Source organism: Brachycentrus maculatus, unplaced genomic scaffold (assembly GCF_059751285.1).
Source record: "Brachycentrus maculatus isolate JH-2025_06_01 unplaced genomic scaffold, ASM5975128v1 h1tg000513l, whole genome shotgun sequence".
NCBI lineage: Eukaryota > Metazoa > Arthropoda > Insecta > Trichoptera > Brachycentridae > Brachycentrus > Brachycentrus maculatus.
In genome coordinates, this window is record NW_028281259.1 from 53,766 (window position 1) to 73,824 (window position 20,059).

The window sequence follows — 20,059 nt, forward strand, 5'->3', positions numbered from 1 at the left end:
ATTGGTGTAGCGTTCTATTCTCTCCCTACCCCTACGGACAAGCGGCGTGATGGTTGGTTAGTTTAGTACAGTATTTATATACATATACCGCTTCTCTGCAGGGGTAGGCAGAGGGAACAGAACGCCACACCACTCAGTCCCACTTTCATGCATCTCCACACCTGACCCCTTTCCAGTATTTGAAATAAATGACCATGCCAAGTTTTTGTCTGCCCCTATTTCCAGCTACATTCGCCTCATAAATTATTTTTACCGTTCTTTCCTCACTCATTCGTTCCACATGTCCAAAACCATCTCACACACACCTTCCTTAGTTTGATGGATAGTACTTACCACAACCTTGCACTCTTACCTTTTATATATATTTATATATATATAAATATATATATATATATATATATATATATATATATATATATATATATATATATATATATATATATATATATATATATATATATATATATATATATATATATATATATATATATATATATATATATATATATATATATATATATATATATATATATATATATATATATGTGTGTATATAATGTTTAAAGGCAATTGTCAATAATTGTGTAAGGATGATTTTGCATGGAGCAAAATCCATGCAAAATCATCCTTACATCCGCTTGGTATGAAACGGATGTTCAGCCAATAAATGTAGCTCGCTATGCATGTTACTGTAATTGTTATATTCAGCCGATCCTGTGATTTACAGTATCTACTCAATGAATTAGGGCCACGCAGAATTTCGCGCAATTTCTCAATTCAAACAGGAATAACTCAGAGAAAACCTTGAATAAAACAACATTGAATTTTATTTACACATGAACACTTTATTACGCTTAAATTATGCATATATTTTCATATAAATATAGTTGGTATTTAGTATTTCCACCTTTGGCAGAAATAACTGCCTCAATTCTTTTTGGCATACTTAAAATGCACTGTTTTATCATGTTTTTTATTTCTTCGTCTTCTGACCAAATTTTTTGAATATTTTTTTTTAGACAGTCTACTGTCGGATTTGGAAATGAGTATACCTTATTTTTTAACATGATCCATACGTTTTCTATAGGATTAAGGTCCGGAGAATTTCCAGGCCAGGGGAGCAAAGGCAGATTTTTGTTAGACAAAAATTTTATTATTGATTTAGCCCGGTGGCAAGGTGCCCCATCCTGCATGAAGGTGTATGGACCTTCTGTTGGGTCGAGTGTGGTAGAAGGGCAATAAAATTCGTTCGAGGACCTGCTTATAAGAATTTTGGTTCATTGTTCCTTCCACGAAAAACAACGGCCCAGGTAAATTGTTAATAATACATGACCAAATCATTGTTGCAGGGGGGTGTTTGATAACTTTTACCACACAGGCCTCATTGTAACGTTCCATTGGTGTTCTCCTGATGAATCGACGGCTCTCTGTCACGGCTTCTAACCGGCACTCATCACTAAAGATGACCTGAAAAATAATGAAAATTTAAGTTTAATTCAAATATATAAGTTTATTTACTAAAATGATATGTTGAAAATTCAGTTTAAATAAATACCTTTTTCCAATCATCTACCGAGTAATTTCGATGTAGCCTGGCCCATTTTAATCGATCTGCTTTCATTCGTGGTGTCAATTTTGGTACTTTTACAGGGCGCCTGCATTTCAGATTTACTTCGTAAAAACGTCGCCTCAGTGTTGATACCGATATATTTATACCCTCTTCTTCCAATTTTATTTTTAATGTTTTTGCTGATGCACTACGGTTTTCTAAGGCACTTTGAACGATTTTTCGATCAGTCCTCGGTGTTGTTTTTCTAATCCTACGACAGTTCTTTCGCCGATTGCTGGTGGCGGGTGACTGATTTTTTATTGATTTTGAAATTCTGTCCACTGTTTGACGAGAAACGTTTTCTTTTTTTGAAATTTCTCTATTAGATAGTATTCCTAATTTCAGTAGCACTATAACACTAGACTTTTTTTCCTCAGAAATGTCTTTACTTTTTCCCATTTCGTCCTTTTCAAAAAAAACACTTGTGTTTACAAAAAAAAAAATATACTCTATGAACTAAAATTATAAATTAAGTTTTTTTCACAAGACACGATACCTATATAACCTCTCTGAACAAAACAACAACCAGAACTCAAGAAACTTCACTAATAAATGAGATAGGACTATTTTTTGAACTTTCAACTATCTGTCTACCTGTGCTAATTAGGGACCTTTCTCAGAAAAAGGGTTTGAAATTTTGTAAAGGGTTAAATAATCCAGGTATATTTTACATATTATTGAAGGTAATATACATGATATTAGATGTCAATAGAAAACTTAAAGTATTTATGTAAAATAAATATAATAATCCAAAAGATTTCAGAGTATTCAAAAAAATAATGGGTGGCCCTAATTCATTGAGTAGATACTGTAGTCAGTTCCCACGATACTGTGTTTCATGAGATGTTTCACAACATTTTGAGTGTGTCCAAATACTTGTTTTCCAAAATATTGGGAATAAAATAACTGGTCGAACTTATTCACTTCAAACCCTCATCTGCACCCAATGGTGCATAGGGCACTGCATCATATAAACGCAGTGTTATCTTGATCATCAACACATGAAGGAAAGGTGATCAGCTTTCCGCTTCAAGTACCAGTCCAGGGTAGTATTGAATAAATATTAGAGTGAACAAAATCACTTATATTCATTTGACCCCCCTGGGAATCGAACCCGGTTTCTCCAGAACGGTAGCCGAGCGTGCTGACTATTACACTACGGAGGCGGGCACACATCAAAATAAAAGAATTTCTGCTAAATAAAATCTTTCCTTATCAAAATATAGATGGCTTTAGTGAACTTACACGTAGTGTGTCATAATATTAATGATAAATCTACCCTCTGATTGCAAACAGCTATATATGCTATCAAACGTTTTGATCAATATCACTAGTCTGTTTTTGGTTGGTTGGAAGGTATTACTATGTAGCAATAAGCCCGCCTTTTCTGTACATGAAGTTTAAATAAATAAATAAATATATGTAGGAGTTACAAACATTTGTGCAGTGTGGTAGTGAATCATGGGTAGAATGATGAATATTGCCCGTGTGTAAAGTGGTCACGTAATCCGCCTATGACGGGTCATAAGCCCTGTAAATCCCCAGACTTCCATATCCTTCTTCATCTATGTTGAAATGTTAAAATGTAACTTATTGATTTCCCGATTAAGTTGGTATTCTTTACTTTTTCTCGGTTTTATTACTCTTTCCAGTTGATGTCAATTTTTCAAATATATCAAGAGAGCTAGAGACACTTCAAATGCAACCAAATCTGTACACTGATCGTCGTCATTAGCTTCAAATGATCGAATCAAAAAACCGAATTAAGTAACGGCTTGTTTTGAAGAAGATGCTAAAAATCAAAAGTGTGACATCGTCACCGGTGACATGATGCGATGTTGTACAAATACAAACATTTCATTATTTTTAGAAGTGAATAAATTATAATTAAAAATCACACACAGCGCATAGTACCCAGAACCACACAATCCAAAACACAGAAACACGTCATACAAAACTTTTTCAACAAATTACATCTTATGTCAGTCAAACAATTACATATAGGTACGCTAAAACAATCCGTAAGCCGCTTGTGCGCTACACGGAATTTTACCGTCCGGCAGACCGATTTTGAAAAATGAAAGCGACTTCGACAGTTTAGCGTGATGGAATGTACGCGCAACGTGTTCACGCACCGATCAAGAGCTCCGATCCGAAGAAAGATGGACAAAAGCACAAGCCAATCCAAACCAATCATCCGTTTTATATGCTAACTGACGTGCCGGACGGTAAAATTCCGTGTAGTGCACAAACGCCCTTACAGATGCATCCAAGATGCATACTCTCCCATAACACAAGAAAGCACACAAATCACAATAAGCATACACGTTTTCTCGGTCTTCCTCTGTTTCTATTTCCAACTACCTTCACCTGAGTTTTTTTTTATGTTCTTTCTTTACTCATTCGATTCACATGTCCAAACCATCTCAACACACCTTCCTTAGTTTGATGGATAGTGCTCATCTGAGCCTTGCATTTTTTCCTTATATCACCATCCAAACATCTATCATACATCTTGCCGCACATTCGTTTGAGAGATCACTTGTCGACTGCATTCAGTGCACTACCAGTTTAAGCTTGAAAAACTTTTATTCTATCAATGTTTATGCTAACTGACTTAATGTTACGTTATGGCATGTTCTATAGTAAAAAAAATACACATAGCACGAGTACGGGAATGGAAATCTGAGTGCTCTGGCCGTTGCAGCAATTCTGCTCGTGCTGCATTATTCCTCCATTTCCTTTCCCGCGTGGCATTGACGTCTCTCGCCCTTGAAGAAGCGAGGAGTTTGTTCGTCTGGCCTTCGCGTTTAATTTTAACACCTAGTCGTATTTTTAATATGTTGCACAGATTGCCTATACTTTCGGCGCATACTGAAAATTAAGTACCTACCTACTAGTAGACATGGGACATCGAATCGAAAAACCGGATTAAACAACGACTTGTTTGGAAGAAGTCAGTTAGTTTATTCGTTTTTTTATTCGGCTACTTAAAGTTATTTTTGACATCTCAACATACGAGTAGTTGAAGAAGAATATGGATGTCTGGGCTTTTACGGGGATTACGACCGTCATAGGCTGCTTTAAGTGATCATTTTACACACATCTTCTGCTTTTTGTAGGCCTTGTAGCCGATTTTTGAGTGGGATTAGCCTCCTGCTATATCGATTCCCAGCTGTCGATCCACCTCTTTGGTGGTCTGCCCGTTGTCTTCATTGGGGTTGGCCGTGCAATGCAACGTGGGGGAGTCTGGATATAAAAACATTAAATATGTCATTCTTTTTTTTCTGACTTTGAAATGGGGCCGGCGCAGAAGGTAAAAATACCTTTCCCGTCCTTAAGCATCCATCGATCGAACTGGTAGAAATACATTTCCCGTCCTTAGTGTGTTAATAAACAGTGTCTGCCTGTATATTTGAAGGCTATGAAACCTCGATCATTGCACTGACGTCACAATGATTGAGGCTTGTGGATCGCTGTCACCAGTTGTTGGAGTAAATGTTTCCCTTTTGCAGTGACGCGGCGCAGACATGAGCGGCGAGCAGTTCCGGGGCTCCACGTCCACCGAGGCTGACACGTCTAACGGCGACATCGACCAGTAAGTCAACTCCATTCATATCTCCCCATTTAAAAAGCTTCAACTAAATCTAGCGATCTCTCACTTTCCGTCGCTTGGGAGGTCATTGGTCGTCTAAATCCTGATTTTCAGGACACCAACCCTGTTGGATTAGCCCACATGTCGCAAAAAATGTTTAATCGTTGTAACGTACATACTATACTCGGGTCTTTGCCGACCACTGGAATAAGACTACAGATTCCCAAACTGATTTGACTGGACGTTTCAACGTCTATATTGTTCATCGCCCACCTTTGGACAACTGAATCTCTATTTACGATAAAAGGAAATATTGGGCTGTCTACTTCTATGCGTATACTTCTTTAAATAAAAAAAGGAATAACTCTCAAAGCCTCTATTTAGAGGCTTGTCTGCAGGTAGGACAGTAAGGATAGGGAAGGTAAATGTAAAATATATATCACAAACATGCAGATCAATTGAAAATAAATCTTTCTTTCATTTATTTTGCACTTGGCGGGAATCGAACCCGCGACGCCAGTTTCGAAGTCGAGCGTCTACCCAACTTCGCCACTCAGCCTGTATATTCGCCAATATACTCATGTGATGTGTGCATTTTTAAATTTCTCATAGGAGGTTTGAAAATATGGGAGTGAAGCTTGGAGTTGGCAAAATAATGATGAAAGTAGACTGTTTTATTAAAATGAAAAAATTGAATATACCACTTTAATGAGTTTTATTTTTATTTACGACTAGTTTCGAAAACGACAGATGTTTTCATCTTCTGGTACAAATTAAAACTAACGAACACAAATGTATTTAGGTGTATATATAGGTTAATAAATATAGGGAGGGGGGTTAAGGAACAACATTTTTTTGTAAAAGGAAACATAGATAATAATGGTGACGTATTTTGAAACAGTATATTATTTATTATTGTTTTATCCGAATTAAAATTTTTATGTATTTCTAAATTTTCTAAATTATTCATGACTTGACTTTTATTTGTAACAGAGTGTAATAATTTAAATGTATGAGAGTCAAATGAGTGGTTAGTTTCCATGATTTGACACTCATACACTTAAATTATTACACTCTGTTACAAATGAAGGCCAAGTCATGAATAATTTACAAAATTTAGAAATACATAAAAATGTTCCAATGGTGATATAAGAAAAGGGTGCAAGGCTGAGATGTAGAATAGTAAAACAAATATATAAGGCGAATGTAGTTGAAAATAAAGGCAGAGCTAGATCGAGAAAAACTTGGCATGGTCGAGTGTTTCAAATACTTAGGTGTGGTCAGGTCAGGAGTCGCAGGAATCGGCGGGTGAATGAATGTGGAAGAAGCGAACATTGTTTGCAAACACAGATGTGTGTGGCGTTTTATTCTCTTCGCTTATCCCTGCGGGGAAGCTGCGCGATGGTTAGTTAGTGGGCTATGAATATAATTGATTTGAATGTAGGAAACGTCCTCTCACAAAGGCAATCAGCACGCATCGGCAAAACGCGTGGAAATAATTAGCAAATAATTTGGCAGCGTATCATAATTTGATGAACAAGACGTTTCTCTATCGGAGTGTCGTTGGACTAAAATAAAAGACCGCGTCAGCGGAAATGTCCCGATTTACGCCTGACGCAAATCCACGAGTCTGGAGAATCAGAATGTAGCAGAGGTAAGCGCGAAATTACAATAAAAAATCGCCTGAAATGCAAGAAATTGTCCGTGTATATTTCGCCATCGCCAAAAGCTACAACAAAATCTGGAAAGACCGGGGTGCGAGTGACAACACCAAGATAAAGCTCGTCAGGAGTTTGGTCCACTCCATTTTCCTCTATGCTGCTGAAACGTGGACCACAAAAGCAGCAGAAAGAAGATAAATTAACGTATTTTGGAGAAATAAAATACTTTGTTTTTTGATCCCCTCACATTTGTATGAAAAACCAACTAGTTTCGGCAACAACCAGTTGTCATCTTCAGGGTTTGTTTTATGACCATAAAACAAGCACATGAGGCATAAAACAAACCCCGAAGAGGGCAACAGGTTGTTGCCGAAACTAGTTGGTTTTTAATAAAAATGTGAGTGGATCAAAAAGCAAAGTATTTTATTTCTCCAAAATATATTACATGATCCACAAAGTTAATGCTTTCAATATTCAAAATATAAATTAACGCTTTCAAAATGTGGTGTTGGAGGTGCTTCACTTTCATACAGTGTTGCCAGTTTAGTTTTCGCTGTAAGGTTTTTATTTGCTATAACTACATAATATCCAAATTGTAGAATATGTAGTCGTGTAAACTCGTGAAAATTGAGTTGGTTAGTTACTGCAGAATGCTCACGGAGTTCATCTCGGCGCTCCAGTTTAGGATCGTGCCTTGATTAGCCAACAAAAGGCACCAAATACTAACTGCTCGCGCTTTATTAATACCTACTCCGTTTTACGTGTCCAGAATACAAATGTGTACAGATGTGGTCGAAGGGAATCGACCATTTCAATAATATGTACAGAGGAAATTCATATATTACAACAACAGTTTTCCGTATATTCACAATAGGTACTTTCACTTTGAGTGTGTCCTTATCTTTGTCAAAAGATCCAAAATCTGAATCCGAATATAAAATTGTCAGCTGAAAATTGTTGCGTCTACCCATGAATTTGGGCCTGATGTATCTGGGAAAATGTCGTATTTATTGTTAATTAACCTGTCCAGGAGTATGGCCGTACATGTACGGCCGAGCTTGTAATTAAAACCCAATAACATTTATATCTAAAATGGCACTTGTACTGCCATCTGTGGGATGTATTTAAACAATATAATAACAAATCAAATCATGCCTTACCGGTGTAAATATATTTTTTTATTCAAGTAAATATGTTGCTTCTAGCATCGACTATGATATAAAATTATAAAAAGTTTGAAAAAAAGCAAAAAAAAAATAACTGCCGGACAGGTTAAGCTTTGTAATCGGGCGCCGTGGCGTAGTCGGGTAAACTGGCGTAGCGAGTTCGATTCCCGCCAATCGCATAATAAATTTTTTTAAAATGTGTATAATTGGTCTGCAAGCTTGTGATGTATTATATTTTCGAGATGTGTTACGGAATTTATGTCCGTTGTTGTACGAGCAAAAACGTGGCCAAGGGTCGCTTCAAAAGAATGGCAGCGTTTAAAACCATAATACATCTAGATAGAAATATACATATGAGTATAGGGTGTTTATTTAGAGGTATAAAAATTCAAATTCCCGCAATAAATTGATGGTGGCATCCGCCGTATGGGATGTTGCGCCATATTGTTGAAACCACAGCTTTGTCACACTAATGCCATTCAACTGAGGTATGAATTAGTCAGTAATCATGGTTCTGTAGCGCTCTCCATTGACCGTAACATTCTGGCTGGCATCGTCTTAAAAAAAATATGGGCCAATGATTCCACTTGCCCATAGAGCACACCAAACAGTGACTTTTAACGGATGTAAGGGCGTCTGGACAAAGGCTTCTGGGTTGTCTCCACTCCAAATTCGACAATTCCGCTAATTGACATAGCCATTTAGCCAAAAATGTGCCTCATCGGTGAACAAAATTATGTTTTAAAAATTGAAAGCATTAACTTTGTGGATCATATTGATATATTATTTTGAGAAATAAAAATACTTTGTTTTTTGATCCACAGTCATAAATTAAACCCTGAAGAGGGCAACAGCTTGTTGCCAAAACTAGTTGGTTGTCAATAAATATGTGAGCGGATCAAAAAACAGAGTGTTTTTATTTCTGAAAATAATATTTTTTTAAATTACGTTGAAAGGGAGGATCAAGCCGAATATTGTTTTCGGCCCATTTACCTAACCTACGACGCGCATAATGGTCATTCAGTCTTACTACCCATCACTTGGCATGACTTTTCTCCACATGTCCAAACCATTTCAACACATCTGTCTTAATTTTATCGAGAGTGCTTATCTCAGCTTTCCGCTATTTCCTTATTTCACAATTCGAACATTCGTTTTTCCGTAAATTCGTCTTGATGATGTAATTTCAACTGCATTCAGTCTACTTTAATCCTTCGTTTGCGCCTCCACAATTAACTTACATACATCAGTGTCGGCACCAGGACTCCGTCGTGCACTGTATCTCCACTGTCAGGCTCGCTAGCGCTGTTAGATCGCGCCTCAGGAAATGAATATGACTTTCAAGAATGGCCATTTTCAAATTGCTGATAATTGGGCACTTCCACTCCTCGTGACGTCTCCGCACCGCGCGCGGAGTGAGGACGGCTGCACCTACCTATGCACTGGACGAACATAACTAACTAACCATCACGCCGCTTCCCCGCAAGGGTAGGCAGAGAGAATAGAATGCCACACCACTGTCTTTGCAAACATTCTTCGCCTCTTGCACGTTCATGCATCTCCTCACACATACCCGCCGATCGTTTCGACTCATAACCTGACCACTTTCAAGTATTTGGCATACCTGATCGTGCCATGTTTTTCTCGGTCTTCCTCTGCCATTCGCCTCATAAATTTGTTTTATCGTTCTTTCCTCACTCATTCGTTCCACATGTCCAAACCATCTCGACACACCTTTCTTAATTTTATCGATAATGCTTATCTCAGCTTTGCATTCCTTCCTTATTTCACTATTCGCACATATATCATACATCTTTTTGTCGCACATTCTTCTGAGAGATCGCATTTCGACTGCATTTAGTCTACTTTCATCCTTCTTTGGCCAACTCCATGTTTCACTTCCATACATTAGAGTCGGAACCAGGACTCCGTTGTGCACTGCCAGTTTAGCTTCCGCTGATAGGTTTTTATTTGCTATAACCGATTTCAGTGCACCATTCACTTTGTTCGCAGCATTCACTCTCCTTTCCATGTCTTTATCAATCTTTCCATCCCTAGAAAACATACTACCCAAATATACGAAATCATCCACCTGTTCCAAAATCTCTCTGTTTACCAATATTTCACACTCAGATCTACAAATAAGGAAGGAATGCAAAGCTGAGATAAGCATTATCGATAAAATTAAGAACGGTGTGTTGAGATGGTTTGGACATGTAGAACGAATGAGTGAGGAAAGAACGGTAAAACAAATCTATGAGGCGAATGTTAGCGGGAAAAGAAGCAGAGGAAGACCGAGAAAAACATGGCACGATCAGGTATGCCAAATACTTGAAAGTGGTCAGGTTAGGAGTCGTAACAATCGGCGGGTATGTATGAGGAGATGCATGAACGTGGAAGAGGCGAAGAATGTTTGCAAGGACAGAGTGGTGTGGCACTCTATTATCTCTGCCTACCCCTGCGGGGAAGCGGCGTGATGGTTAGTTAGTTAGTTTTTTTCAAATCTACATTCATTTTTTTGAAAGAGAATAATGTAGATTTATGCTTTATGCAGATTTATGCTTAGCGATCATTAAAATTGCGGAAAAACATAATGATTTTATGCAATATGAAAATAAACATTCCGCTTTTCAAAACAACACATTTGAAGTCGGTAACGTGAGTTTTACCGAACACAGACGTGATTTTTCCGTAAACAAATTCACAAACGTGGCTTGTTATTTCTGTAGAAATATCATATCTAACGATCGGTATTTTGTGCAATTTCAAAGTTTCAAATACATATTCCTGTAAAGGCACGTATTACACGCATCACATATCGCTCACTCCTTTCAAGAACGTCATAAATAAATAAAAAACTTCATTTTTCAGGAGAACGTTTTTAATGTTCAAAAATATAATACAATTTTTGAAAAATAAACTTCAAGCCACTTATTGAACTTTTTACTGTGCAACAGATCTTTTTAGTTAAAACCTGAAGGTTTTTTCTCCATTCGAAAAATATTTAGTTTATTTATAAAAATAATTAAACAATACCTTTTCTTCAAAATGTAAAAACAACACTTTCTGCCCTGTAGCGGGTAAATATTAAGTTAAAAATATGCCTCTTTCGCTGGGATATAGTACATTTTCTGAGCATTTCGAAAACACGCACGACTGAAAATTGACGATTTTTGATTTATGACGTTCTTGAAAGGAGTGAGCGATATGTTGCTGCGATAATGAGCTTATAATTTCATTTCTCGATATTGTAAGAGGACGTGACTATTTTTTACGACTTGCGCCCATTGTTTAAAAATATCGTTTTTACCTTTCACAAAACCGTAATAATTTAAAAATAAATAATGCCGTACATACGTAATGTATGTACATAAATGAATAAATATCCATCTCTCCGACTCTTATCCACACCCGATGGTGCATAGGGCACTGCATCGTATAAACGCAGTGTTTTCTTAATCTTTACTTACGTGAAGACAAGGTGATCACTCATACGCTTCAGGTAACAGTCCAGGGTAAAATGAAATAAATATAAGAGTGTAAAATCACTAATATTTATTTTCACCTCCTCTTGGAATCGAACCCGGGACCTCCGGCACGATAGCTAAACACGCTTATCATTACACCACGAAGGCGGACAAAATACAAACGCATGTAAAACTAAAGAGATGAAACACTCGACATGTCTGACATGTCAACATAGATGAGGTAGAATATGGAAGTCTTGGCATTTACAGTGCTTACGACCGTCATGGGTTTGGTTTAGTGATCACTTTGCGTACGTGTAACATTCACCACGATTCTATTGTATGATTGACAACCACACTACTCCATTTTTGGAACTCCTGGATACATATATCGATCAAACTCGTAACACAGTAAATGTAAGTTCACAACCGCCATCTGTGTTGGAATGAGGAAAACTTTTTAAATCTGTTTTTTCTAATAAAAAAATTGTTAATAAAATAACTGGTCAAATTTTGATTATTATAAATTGATTTTTAAACCATATCCGCTCGCTAGGTGGAGCATATGGAGTCCACAAACTGTCTCCAGGCTTTTCTGTCGGCTGCCAGCTCCCTTGCATCCTCCCAAGTCAGATCCGCGTCCCGAAGTTCTGATGAGAACTCCTGACGAATTGTCAGCATTATACGGCTGTCCAAATTTAAAACACAGTAAGGGACATTTTTTTTGTAGTAGGTTTTTTTTGCATTTATGGACTAAGTAGACTCTACTTAGTCCGAAAATGCAAAAAAAAAAACGTACTACAAAAAAAAATGTCCCTTACTGTGTTTTAAATTTGGACAGCCGTATAATTGGCCAAATTATAAGCTACATAAAAATAGAAACAGCCTTTGCATAATAAAAGCTTTCACTATTGAAACATAGATGGCTGTTGTGAACTCGCATGTACTGTGTTATGCAGGAGTTGAGTAGTGTGGCTGTCAACCAGAGGCAGTTGTTATAAAAAACGTTGCACGTTTATAAAATGATCACTTTTATGACGGACCGTAATCCCTGTAAATACCCAGACTTCCATATTAGTCCTCATCTTTGTTGAGACATCGAGTCGTGTATATATAAACAAAGCAAAAATGATTTTTACGCCTCCGTAGTGTAATGGTCAGCACGCTCGGCTACCGTTCTGGAGGTCCCGGGTTCGATTCCCAGGGGGGGTAAAATAAACATAAGTGATTCTTTCACTGCAATATTTATTCAATATTACTGGTTTCGCCACAGTGCGAAATGAAACTCAAAAAAAAATAATTCGAAGGACCAGTCTTATGGTATTAACAATAAGACGACGATTCTACAAGGTAGAAATATTTAGATCGATTTGGAGTCGTGATACTCTCCCGAGTTAGTTCGATGATTTATGCTCGAACTTTCAAGTACCAAGGGAAGGCGAGTTCGATAAATATCAAATAGCACGTATGAATAAAGAACTAACCTTTTATTCTTATAGATGGTCTTGATCCAGCGCTGGGATCAGGGCGATTCTCTCTTGATGGTGGTGATGGGGTCACAAAATACAGCGAGGTATTCACAACAATTCAATATATAGAGCGCCCGCGTGAAGAGTCAAATTGCAACTATTTGTACTTTTGTTTTTGTCTTTTATTTTGGCAGTCGGGCGTCGTTCGAAATTCAAAACGTACTACCGATAAGTACCGGCCAAACCATGCCCCCCGCCTTGGAAGTTCCTAGAGCTTCCGAAACCGTCGACGCAAACCGAAAGAACCACGAACTCCAAAACGATCAAACACGAATGTTGAAGAGAGAGAAATAATATGGAAAAATACTTAAATAAAGGGATAATTAAATAATTCATTTCAATTTGAACCATAAGAGGTTTGAGGTAATTCTCTCAACACTTTCACTTGTTCGGAAACGTCCAATTCAATACAATTGGAAACTTAATGCAAAAAACAAACAAACAAAAGAAAAACTGAGATAAAAAAAATGCAAAAACAATAGATAAACAAACTACTATTGATTTGGAATTGGACACAGTTTAACAACTGGCCTTTTGAAGCTGGTGGTTTGGGTTCTGACCAAAGCCACTCTGGTAATACCATCGGTGCCAGGGTATAATTCTTCTATTCTTCCTAGAGGCCAACGTAAAAGAGGGATGTCGTCTTGTATAATTAGAACTAAAGTACCCACAGTTACCGGGTGATCGGGTGTACACCACTTTTGGCGCACTTGCAATGTATGCAAGTATTCCAACCTCCACTTTTTCCAATATTCTTGGACTAAACTGTCTAATAACCGTTTACGATAACCAAGACTATAACTGTTTGTTTCCAAGGCCGGAAGAGATTGCAAAGGTGTAGACATGAGAAAGTGGGCGGGAGTAAGGACTTCCGGATGAGGTTCGCCCGATAACACACAAAGGGGTCTAGAATTGAGGAGAGCCTCTATCTGTACTAATACCGTAAGGAGTTCTTCATAAGTCAGTAATTGACTTCCTATTACTCTATATAAGTGTGATTTGAAACTCTTAATATTTGACTCCCAGATTCCACCAAAATGTGGACTATGAGGTGGAATTAATTTCCATTCTATACGACGCTTAAGCATTTCTTTGCTTATAATATTGTGGTATTCCTGCGATACGGTTAACTTATAAATATCTTCTAACTGTGCCTTAGCTCCAATAAAATTTGTACCATTATCTGAGTACAAACATGATACAGGTCCTCTTCACGACAAAAAACGTTTGAACGCGGCTAAGAAAGTATCGGAGGATAAGTCCGAAGCAAGTTCAATATGTACAGCCTTAGTTGTTAAGCAAATAAAAAGACACAGATAAGCCTTTTGAGAACGTTGTCCGCGCTTTCTAGTGAGAGTAATGTTTAGAGGACCCGCGTAATCAACACCTGTGTGGACAAAAGCTTTTGCCTCCTGTATCCGATATGATGGAAGATCAGCCATTTTCGGAGTTGGATGTGACGGAGACATGCGGAAGCAGGCATTGCATTTATTTACTCGCCCTCTAATGACGCTTCTGGCAGAAAGAATCCAAAATCTTTGGCGCAGGATAGACATAAGGAGTCCCGATCCCGTATGTAAGTGAAATTTGTGGTACCGATCTATTATTAAATCGACCACATGGTCTCGTTTTGGAAGAAGCGCTGGGTGTTTGGTTTCAAAAGGAAGATCTGCTTTGGATAATCTTCCTTCAATGCGTAAAATACCTTCTTCGTCTATAAAGGGACTCAGACGTTTCAACTGTTTTGATATGACCTGAGACCCCTTTAATTGGCTTATTTCGTCTGAAAAATGCATGCTTTGGACCGCTCTAATAACCACCTTCTCAGCTTCTATCAAATCTGAGACTGTAACTGTCACCGAACGAGGTAACCGTTTTAAAAAACGTAAACAATATACAATTATACGAAGAAGCCTGTCCCAACACGAGACTCTTTTAGACAATTCGTAAAACTCCAAACAATTATTAACGAATGTATTCGTTGTTAGAAAAACTTTAGAACGTTTGTATTCCAATTTTTTATCTTCGGATTCTTCAAAGGAAAATTTATTTATAGGCCACGTAGAGCAATCTTCCCTAGCCCACGGTGGACCGTTTAACCACAGAGGGTGGTCAATTAATTGCGCGGGTGTCAACCCGCGAGATATACAGTCGCTTGGATTTTGCTTACCATTGATATGGTAAAAATATTTGGGATCAAGAAGTTCTTGAATCTTGGTGATCCTATTTGCGACGAATGTGTCAAAACGATGTGGTGATGAGTGAGTCCAGTGTAGAGCGACTGTCGAGTCACTAAAGGCATATATATTTTTTACTGTACACCTTGAGGAAATTGTATCGATGACGAATTTAATAAGCTTTGCTAATAATAAGACTGCGCAAAGTTCTAATCGAGCTAAAGACACAATTTTGAGTGGAGCTACACGACTCTTGGCTAGAATAAGACTTATTTTATTGGGATTATTTGGAACTTCTATGCACGTATAAACACAGGCGCCGTACGCGCGTTCGCTGGCGTCTGCAAACCCTAATATGTTTAAAGTACATAATTCCGATTCAAAGCCTAAAAATCGAGGTAATTTAAATCCTTTTAGCAGAGGCAATTCTTTTAAGAACTTTTGCCAGGTAGTTTTTATTTCCTCAGGTGGCAATTCATCCCACCCTAACTTACGAATCCATAAAGCTTTGATTAATAATTTCGCATATAAGATTACTGGAGAACAATAGCCATTGATGTCCCACAACTTTGCCACCGTTGACAACATTGTGCGTTTGGTACATTTAGGTATTGGGCTACATTTTACAGAAACTGTTAAAACATCTTCCTTAGGACACCAATCTAATCCGAGAATCTTAAGGTTATCCTCTTCATTGTCAAATTTAACTTTACTAGTTAAACGATTACTTTCCGGAATAGCATTCATTACTTCCGCCGAGTTGCTTACAAATTTAACTAATTCAAAACCTCCTAATTTGAAAAGTTCAATTAGACTTAGCGCCAACTTAACACCTTCTTCCGTTGTGCGAGTGGACGTGCCTAAATCGTCCATATAAAAATCTTCGGACGCGATTTTGGCAGCGTATGGATATTTATCATGTTCATCTTTAGCTAGCTGCTTTACGGTACGCATAGCTAAGTAAGGACTACATCTCAAACCGAAGCACACGCGATTAAACTGGTACATCTTTATTACGTCATCAGTTTTAAATTTATACAGGATATTGAGAAAACGACGATCTTCAGGACGTACAATTAAATTTAGAAACATTTGCTTGATATCCGCGCTGAGTGCAATTGGAAATAATCTGAATTTTAGAATAACGTCGGGTAATTCTGCTTGTAAATTAGGACCTGGATGTAAACAATCATTCAGAGAAAGACCCGACGTAGTCACCTGACTGGCGTTTAGGACAACTCTAAGTTTTGTAGTGAGTTTGTCCGCTCGTTGAACTCCGTGATGAGGTATGACATAAAATGGCTCGTTATAATTACTAAGTGGTATGGGAGAAATAAATTTATTTTCGAGATATTCTTCCATGACCTTATCATAGTCACGACGCAGAGTGTCATTTTGGTTAATTTTGCGTTCTAACTTCTGATAGCGAAGTGTCGCAGTTGTAAGTGAATCTCCTAAACAAGATGGATCTCTATTAAAGGGTAGTGCTGTCACGTAGCGCCCAGTGCTATCCTGATGTATGTTTGATTTATAAAATTCTTCACACTGTTTTTCCTCAGATGAAAAACTTGGTTTTTCACTCGAAGGTGCTTCTTCTAATGTCCAAAATCTGGATACTAGTGTCTCAATTGATTCCTTAGAAGTAGTCAAAAAATTATGAATAGGAGGACGAGTATCGTCCTTATCGTAACTTATCAAAGAATTGGCCGAACCTACAATTTTAAACCCAAATGCGGTCTCCATAGCGTCTGAGTTTCCTGGCGGTCCACGTATTCTTTTATCTCGCAGATTTTCAGTAAAGACTTCAGCACCCAGTAATATGTCTACTGGTCTTGAAATGTGGAAGTCTCTGTCAGCTAAGGACAAGTCATTTAAATAGTTGAGAGATGAGGTATTAATCTCGGAAACTGGAAGGTTATCGGTTATCTTATTTAATACTAGTGGTTGAATACTTAAATTATAACTAGGATCATCCTGCGATTTTAAAACTAAATTTGTTACACCGTGAATTGGTTGCGAAGTATTTGACGACTCGAGTTCAGAATATTTTGTCATCCTTATAAGTGTGTCTTTAACAAAATAAAACTTCCTTTTGAAAACTTTCAAGCTCTCAAAATTCGGTTGAAAATCTGGATTTAACTTCATTTGCAACACGTTTTCATTATCACATAAGTTTTTAAATTCGGAAAAAAGATTGTCAATTTCCGATGCCTGTACTCTAAATCTAAATTCTTGTGTAATTTGCGTTTCTTTTTGACTTTGATAAACATTTTGAGCTTGTTTATGTAGCTCTTCGATTTTCGCCAAAATATAATCTTTTTTTGCTATCGCCAATTTAAGTTGTATTTCATCATTCATGTTTACGTAATGCTTATTGCAGTAGCAATATTATCAAAGGGAAACAAATTCACAAGGAATTTAAATATCGAATTTAGTATTGACACCAAATCCGAAACGCTCGCAATCGTAAATAGGTACGCTAGTAATCGTAAATATGTAAATCCGGTTCGATAGGACCAAAAATGGTTTCGCCACAGTGCGAAATGAAACTCAAAAAAAAATAATTCGAAGGACCAGTCTTATGGTATTAACAATAAGACGACGATTCTACAAGGTAGAAATATTTAGATCGATTTGGAGTCGTGATACTCTCCCGAGTTAGTTCGATGATTTATGCTCGAACTTTCAAGTACCAAGGGAAGGCGAGTTCGATAAATATCAAATAGCACGTATGAATAAAGAACTAACCTTTTATTCTTATAGATGGTCTTGATCCAGCGCTGGGATCAGGGCGATTCTCTCTTGATGGTGGTGATGGGGTCACAAAATACAGCGAGGTATTCACAACAATTCAATATATAGAGCGCCCGCGTGAAGAGTCAAATTGCAACTATTTGTACTTTTGTTTTTGTCTTTTATTTTGGCAGTCGGGCGTCGTTCGAAATTCAAAACGTACTACCGATAAGTACCGGCCAAACCAATTACCCTGGACTGGTACCTGAAGCGGAGGGCTGATTACCTTTCCTTCATGTGCAAACGATCAAGATAATACTGCGTTTATATGACGCAGTGCCCTATGCACCATTGGGGTGCGGATAAGGGTTTTATTATATATTTTATTATTTATGACCATTCTATAGCGGACCGTAATCCCTGTAAATACCAAGACTTCCATGTTAGTCTTCATCTTTGTTGAGACATCGAGTCGTGTTTATATAGACAAAGTTAAAATTGTTTTTGTTAAATATTTAATTGTTTTATTTTACATTTGACGCTCGTTGTCATTAGTTGGACATAGAGTGACATGTCGGAGGATTGCGTTTGAAGGAATTTCGCTGTTAAAAATCAGCAGTTTAAAATGACAAGAAAACGAGCATAATGTTACATTTATAATATATTATTAGATTAAAACCAATATTTTTAGCTTTTCCGCTTTATTTTTATTTGACCAGCGACCGGGTTTCGTCGTGACCGACATCATCAGACTGGGAAAAGCTAAAAATATTGGTTTTAATCTAATAATATATTAAAAATGCAATTCCATCACCAAGTGTCAGTGGATAATATAAATCTATTAAAAATATAATGTTATGTACATTGTTTTTTTTTTAAATTACCTAACGCCCAAGTGACTCTGAAATCTAGCTACGGCTTATGCAACACCGTTTATCATGTCCCCACTCAAGCTTCAACTTTATAAGTTTCATAGCCTATGCCTACTCGTGAGTGGATTTACTCTTTATGTTTAAAGTTACTATAATTTCATGTAATTTATGAGTGAAAATTCTAGGCAAAACACTCGCTATCTCGCTAGAGGCGTGAGTTTATACATTTTATGTTACATTGTTTATACGCACGTATAATTTATATATGAGCGCGTAAACGCGTGGGAGAAAGCGTCCACCGCGTCCACACATACTATACGCAGTAGGGTAGACTGGGTACGGTTGAAACAATTTTGCTTATATTGTCCATAGTATTGCTCTTTAGAAGTCAAGCGATGATGAAGGTGCATTAAATACAAGAGCGTGCTTCTGTCTACTAAAGGGAAGTATTATTTCAGTACCCGGTGTGTTATTTTTAGTGGCAGATGAAATTAAAAAAATATATCCGATTTGTTTCAACCGTCCCCATACCAGGGGCAGTTGAAACAGTGATTGGGGTCAGTTGAAACACACGAAACAAATCAATATTTAATATTGTAAGACGTTTTATTTATTATTTATTTTTGTTTTATAAATAATTATGGCACCGCATGACAATATTAATCAGTCTCCAGGTATGTAATGAACAAAAACAACTAAAAACAATGGCATTTAAAAAAAAAACAAATCGAACGAAAATAATCTGTGAATAAACTAAAAGGAAACACTTCTGTCATTTTGATTAGTCATAAATCAAGCGGAAATCTAGCTTTGGGATCATTCCGAGTCGCAATTGTGGCAAAGATAGCTAAGACCACCTTTTGTGCAGTCTTCTTGAGCCCACAGTTTACAAGTGGTGCACTGTATCCACTTTTCACCGGATCTGCTCTCTGAATACAGTGACAGACAAACAAGACAATAGCACTCGTCCTCTTTTGATGATGATTCCTGTTGCGTATTATGATTATTTTTTTCCTTTAACGATCCTTCTAGTTTTTCCTCCATCCAATCTTTTCTTCACTTACTTAGTTTTCATCCGTTTCAACCTTATTTCATGCTCCTTTCTTATCTCTTCTTTCTCTGTTTTTTTTAGTAGGAAGTATTTTGCAAGCTCCTGCTCCTGCTCTTTATTAAAAACTTCGTTGTGGGGTTCATATCCCATTTTCTTCCTCACCAGATGCATATCGCTTTCGTATATATCTAATGAGCGA

At 37.3% G+C, this 20,059-nt stretch overlaps 1 protein-coding gene across 1 annotated transcript in view; it reads left to right on the forward strand.

Annotated features, from left to right (window-relative positions):
• hoe1 (OCA2 melanosomal transmembrane protein hoepel1) overlaps positions 1 to 20,059 on the forward strand; it is a 47,983-nt gene that overhangs the window by 942 nt on the left and 26,982 nt on the right. Inside the window, exon 2 of the mRNA XM_088272638.1 lies at positions 5,125 to 5,207. Within this exon, the coding sequence (XP_088128764.1) occupies positions 5,140 to 5,207 (68 nt within the window). The 5' untranslated portion in view covers positions 5,125 to 5,139. The remainder of the gene's footprint in view (positions 1 to 5,124; positions 5,208 to 20,059) is intronic.